The sequence below is a fragment of the Oryzias melastigma genome, linkage group LG15 (assembly GCF_002922805.2).
Source record: "Oryzias melastigma strain HK-1 linkage group LG15, ASM292280v2, whole genome shotgun sequence".
Taxonomy (NCBI): Eukaryota; Metazoa; Chordata; class Actinopteri; order Beloniformes; family Adrianichthyidae; genus Oryzias; species Oryzias melastigma.
Genome location: NC_050526.1, coordinates 21,687,653 through 21,693,046, shown reverse-complemented (window position 1 = coordinate 21,693,046; position 5,394 = coordinate 21,687,653). Strand labels below are relative to the sequence as shown.

The 5,394-nt window shown below is 35.5% G+C and overlaps 2 protein-coding genes across 2 annotated transcripts in view; one reads left to right on the top strand and one right to left on the bottom strand.

Annotated features, from left to right (window-relative positions):
* Nucleotides 1–248: 248 nt before the first annotated feature.
* The window catches only part of si:dkey-228d14.5 (uncharacterized protein LOC796266 homolog), a 6,857-nt gene continuing 1,711 nt past the window's right edge, over nt 249–5,394 (bottom strand). The window contains exons 2-7 of the mRNA XM_024297254.2: nt 4,803–4,850; nt 4,668–4,730; nt 4,525–4,592; nt 4,321–4,451; nt 3,478–3,655; nt 249–1,900 (exon numbers count right to left, since the gene is read on the bottom strand). Of these exons, the coding sequence (XP_024153022.1) occupies nt 1,707–1,900; nt 3,478–3,655; nt 4,321–4,451; nt 4,525–4,592; nt 4,668–4,730; nt 4,803–4,850 (682 nt within the window). The 3' untranslated portion in view covers nt 249–1,706. The remainder of the gene's footprint in view (nt 1,901–3,477; nt 3,656–4,320; nt 4,452–4,524; nt 4,593–4,667; nt 4,731–4,802; nt 4,851–5,394) is intronic.
* The window catches only part of zgc:110319 (uncharacterized protein LOC796111 homolog), a 7,003-nt gene continuing 6,522 nt past the window's right edge, over nt 4,914–5,394 (top strand). Inside the window, exons 1-2 of the mRNA XM_024297252.1 lie at nt 4,914–4,959; nt 5,048–5,090. Coding sequence (XP_024153020.1) covers nt 4,947–4,959; nt 5,048–5,090 — 56 coding nt within the window. The 5' untranslated portion in view covers nt 4,914–4,946. The remainder of the gene's footprint in view (nt 4,960–5,047; nt 5,091–5,394) is intronic.

Below are 5,394 nucleotides of genomic sequence, written 5' to 3'. Positions count from 1 at the left end.
CAAAAAAAAATGCCAAAAAATCTTGACAATGTGATTAAATCATTTTTAAAGTTATAAGTTTGCACCTTTTCACTAAAATGGGATAAAAATAGCTAAAGAATGTAATATTGCTGCTGATGAACTGCACATTTAAATAAGTTTATGCTTGAAATGAGCTATAAATGTGTTGTAGTTTCCATTCGTGGGCTGAAAAGTTATTAGAGGTGTCTGCAGGAGTTCCACATAATAAAGATAAAGCCATTTTTTTTTTATAGAACTTTAATTGATTCCATGACGTGGAGATTCATTCATCAGAGCTCAAAAAACAGAACAATAATAAAGAACAACCGATAATAAATAGCAAAATAGGCAAACGACTTTGGTATTCAAAGGAAATTGATTTGCTTCAGTGTTGACCACCAAAATCTTCATAGTGTTAGAAGTCTGGTAGATTGCAGATGTACCTTTTTTAGTTGGTTTCCATTTATTTTAGGGTTTGTAAGAAGAAGTGAAGGTTAAAATGTGGTTAACATACTAAAATAAAAACCAAAATGTAACTATTATATCATTCTTATGTGTTCACTGTGTGGGAAATAGTCAACATGGAAAAACTGGCACATCTGCAGCTGAAACATCTCCATGTTGGCAATCATGATCTTCTCTTAACACTGTAATAGCTCCAGAACCTTCAATGTTCCACACAAACAAAAATACAAAATAAAAGCATTTATAATAGAGGACCATGAAATTGAGAAACAACCACAACTTTCTGGTTATTAAATATTGGTAAATATTTCATTTGCCATCAAACTTTTAGGATGAAACATTTACCAATATTTATTTTGAACATCCTAAACCCCTTTTTTTGTTATAGACATTTAATTTTACAATATTATTCAGGTTGATTTCTTTTATAACATCATTTTTCTTTTTCAGTTAACCAGTGGATGAAAAATACACACCCTTGCACCACAACCCTAAATTACATAACACAAAATACTTCTAAACATAGACTATCATCCCCGTGTACAGTCCAACTTCTTGAAGTAAAGGAGATCAAGTATAAATGTATATATTTTTTAACAACGTCTTAGCTGATAAAAAAAGGGAGTGTCTTTAAGTTTCCTTGACACTCAGAAACATTAAAACATCCTCAGGCAACTGCCTGGAGAAACCGTGTGGAACAAAGACATGAGAAGGTCCAGGCGATGACGTCTGTTTTCAGTGACAACTCAAATTAACTCAAAGGAACGTCAAACATCCAGTTTAACCGGATCTCGCCAAGTCATCATGATTTTGTTGGCAAACTCGTCCCCGTTCCTTATCAAGATTGTATCATCATTTTTTTGCATGAAAAGTATGACTTATTGGCCTGTTGGTATGTTAATTGTTTTATTAAAGTGCCGATGCAACATATTTGTTTCTCTACAAACTGAAAGTAGTCTGATGATTGCACATAAATATTATTTTCTAGTCATTTTGTTGAGAAATCTTGAATGAAAAAAAAGGAACTTGGTATTTGAGGAAAATTGTTCATTTGGCGGAGTATGAGAGCAATAAATAGATATCGAGTGAGAAAGACCATCCAATGAAAATTATCATAATCCGTCTCACAAAATGAAAAATCATTTTTGATCCTCCAGCCAGGGTCCAACAACAGTTACAGGCGTCTCACTGAGTCCATCCTCCACGTTTGTGCATGTCTGCTGAACCCTGGCAGTCTCATATCACGACATCGTCAGTATCAGCGGCTTTTCCTCCTCGCGTCTTCCCAGCAGGTTTGAAATCATGAAGGACGAGAAGAAGAAGAACTCCGTGATGTAGCTGAGCTCAAACAGCTCCAGGTTGACACTCAGCATCCATTCAAAAATGGCAGAGATGTGTTTGTAAAAGTATTCCTCTTGAGGAAACAAGACAGTATCTGAAGGGGTTTGAGTCAAGGAAGTACAATGATTACATTCATGAATATGTCGCTGTCGAGCAGCTTTATGTCCTTACTGTAAATAAAATCAGATACTAAACTCTCCCAGCTGTGAAAGCTGCAAGCTTCCGGCTCAATAGCTGTCAGTCCCACTTTGCAAACAGCAGCAGCCCGGATCTAGATACTCCTGAGGTCATAAAAAGCTGGAAAGTTTACTTCAGGTTTCATATTTGATCACTAGTTTTATTCCCATGATCCTTATCTATTCTTCTAGACTAGACCAGGAGTTGCCAGACTATACGGCCCACGGGCAGAAATGAACTACAAAAATTGCATTACCTGCGATAATGCCAGTGTGAAGGCTTAAGGTTTTTCTTGAAGACATTTACTGTAATTTCTGAAGGGAATTGCTGAAAATGTTGTTATAAGTGTTCAAAGAATTTCTTGAAAATTTTATCTGTAACATTTAAAAATGCAGTAAATGCCAAATTACCCAAAAAGTTGGTATTTTGCACAAATGTTAGCTTACCTCCTAAAAAGCCCAAAAATCCTTAGTAGGTGCCAAATTAGCCAAAAAACCTAGCATGTTGCTAAAATATTAGCTAAGATCAAAATACACCCAAAAAACCTCAGTAGATACCAAATTAGCCAAAAAACCTAGCACGTTGCTAAAATGCTAGCGTAACTCAAAATTATCGCAGAAAATCTCATTAGATGCCAACGTAGCAAAAAAAAAAGCTAACATGCTGCAAAAATATTAGCTAAGATTAAAATACACTCAAACTCAGTAGATACCAAATTAGCCACAAAAAACTAGCACGTTGCTAAAATGCTAGCTTAACTCAAAATTAGCCCAGAAAATCTCAGTAGATGCCAAATTAGCCAAAAAAACTAACATGTTGCAAAAGTATTAGCTAAGCTCAAAATATGCCCCCAAAACCTCAGTAGATACCAAATTAGCCAAATTATGTTTCTAAAATACTAGCTCAGAATTAGCCCAAAAAACCTCATTAAATTGCCAAAAATTTTAGCATTTTGCTAAAATATTGGCTAAACTCAAAATTAGCATTAAAAACCTCACTAGCATTGTTGTCCTACATGCTAAACATTTTGATACTAAACTGGAATAGGTTTCAAAGTGTGCAAAAAAATTGAAGAATCGCATGAAAAAAAATGGTTAAAATCATTAAAAAATATAATGTTTTAAAATTGCGGGAAATTTAACAATACCAAAAGAACAAGCATGAATTTCTTGAACCAGCTGAATGTTTCTAATTATATAATTTAAATAAATGGCAGAAATGCTTACAAAGCATTCACACAATTATTTAAAATTTGGCTATGTGTGGCTTTCTGGAAAGACATAAATGTTTAAGTTTAGGCCGTGATTGTTGCTAGCCGCGACCCCACATCAGTTATGTGGCCCTCACAAGAAAAAGTCTGGAGACCCCTGGACTAAACTGTGAGGAAACAGGCATCACATGAACATAGATATTTAACCTTTTGACGCCAGAATTCATTTAAGAAAAAAATTTCAATAACTCAATAGGTAAGGGTTAAGCTTGCTGAAAGGATACAGCAGATGGTGACGATGATCTGCACCACAGTGGAGACAACGCGCAGCGGATAGAGAACCTTTTCGTATCCCGTCAGCACACACTTTTTTGTGAGGGCGGTGAGAAGGATGGTGTAGAAACAGATGCAGGTGAAGCTGACAGCTGCCCCCAGGTAGTGAAGCAGGGGCAGGTAATCAAGCTGTGAAGAGCAGAGTTGGTATCAGCTTTTTTTTTTTTTTAAGTGAGGATGCACTTGGGAATATTCAATAACAAACATCTTTCTGTACAGCTTTTATTTTGAAAGTCTGAGCACATTAAAAAATGTTACTTTAACTTCTCAATGCCTGTTGTTGCAAATATCCGACAAACCACTTTGGCTCCAAAATTACCTAAATGTAGCATCCACTTAAAAGCAAAAGCGATTTTTTTAAAAAATTTTTTCATAGCTGGAAACAAACCGTTAATTGTTGTTTCAGGAAATAAATTTATGTCTTTGTAACTGGGCAAATAAATTAACCTTAAATTATTTTAGACTTCCTTATTGACTGATTTCTGCTCCTTTTGCTGTTTTAGTGTGACAAAATGTAAGCACAAAAATAAAAAAAATTATTTGGTTCTAAGAAGGAAAAAAATGGCTAACTTATTATTTACGTATTTATATTTTGCAGTAAATCTCACATGAAACTGAAATTCTGATTACAAAATGTATTTGAAGCGTAGTACCTATGTGTCGAAAGTCAACAGTGCTAATAAAACGAACACGCACACACCTTTGTTTGCACTACAGCTGACAATCAAAAGGATTCCGCTTCCGTCAGTGGTTGTGTGTATTTTGATCCGCTAATTTTTAAGTGCATAACTCACATTACAATTCCCCGCTGCGAACAACCCCAGCGATGAAATGACTCCAAAAACCAGAGCAGTTTTGCTCAACAGGGAGTAACAGGCGTGTCTCTCCATCAGATGGGCATGGTGGAATATACAGAACAGGAAAACTGAAAGGAACATTAGAGCTGGTAAGACAGGTATCGTCACATAACACATGTATTCCTTTGAGGGTGAACTCACACAGGAAGGATCCAGCATTGATGGTAGCAGTAAAAAGGGAGTTTTCTGGAGAACTCATTCCACTTGCGCTGGAAGGAAGCACACATTCAGATTAGTCTTGTGATTCTTGGAAAGAGCGGATGTCAGGTTAAAAAAAAGATTACCTGATGGTTGGAGCATAGCAGCATGCATTGGAGCTATTGCCTCTGCAGTAGTAGTCACCACTCCTAAGGGCAAAAGGTGAATTCCTTATTTGAAATGTTCAAAACAAAATTGCTAAAGGATGAGGCTCAACTCACCAGTCGCTTAAGGAGCACACATGATTGTTTGAGAAGGCCAGCCCATAGCTGAAAAAGTAAAGCAAAAGTTAATATTTGAACCATTAAAACTGGTCTAATAATCAAACAGCAGTCTGTTAGTCAGTGTTACTGTACAAACTCCACATGGAATTGTGTGGTAAGCATTCACACTATAATGATTCTCCTGCTCCTTTTTGTATGGTTTTTAGCATGTAAAAACTAAACCACACTTTCATTGATTTCAGCAATCAAAACTTTCAGCCTGAGGACATACTGCTGGTATTTTTGGTATTCAACTTTATAGCTTTTGAAATTAGAAAAATATGCCCTACAGGAAATAGAAGAGGAAGTCTTTGAGCAACAAGCCTTTAAATATATTATTGGGCTATATTTTAAATGTCAAAGTAACTTCAAAAAAATTGGAGTTTACCTAATATTTTAGCAGCATCTAACGTTTTTGGCTAATTTGTTATCTATTGGGTTTTTTATAGGCTAATTTAGAGTTTAGTCTCTATTTTAGCAACATGCTAACATATTTGATCAATTTATATACTGAGGAATTTTAGGCTATTTTGAGTCCAGGTAGTAATTA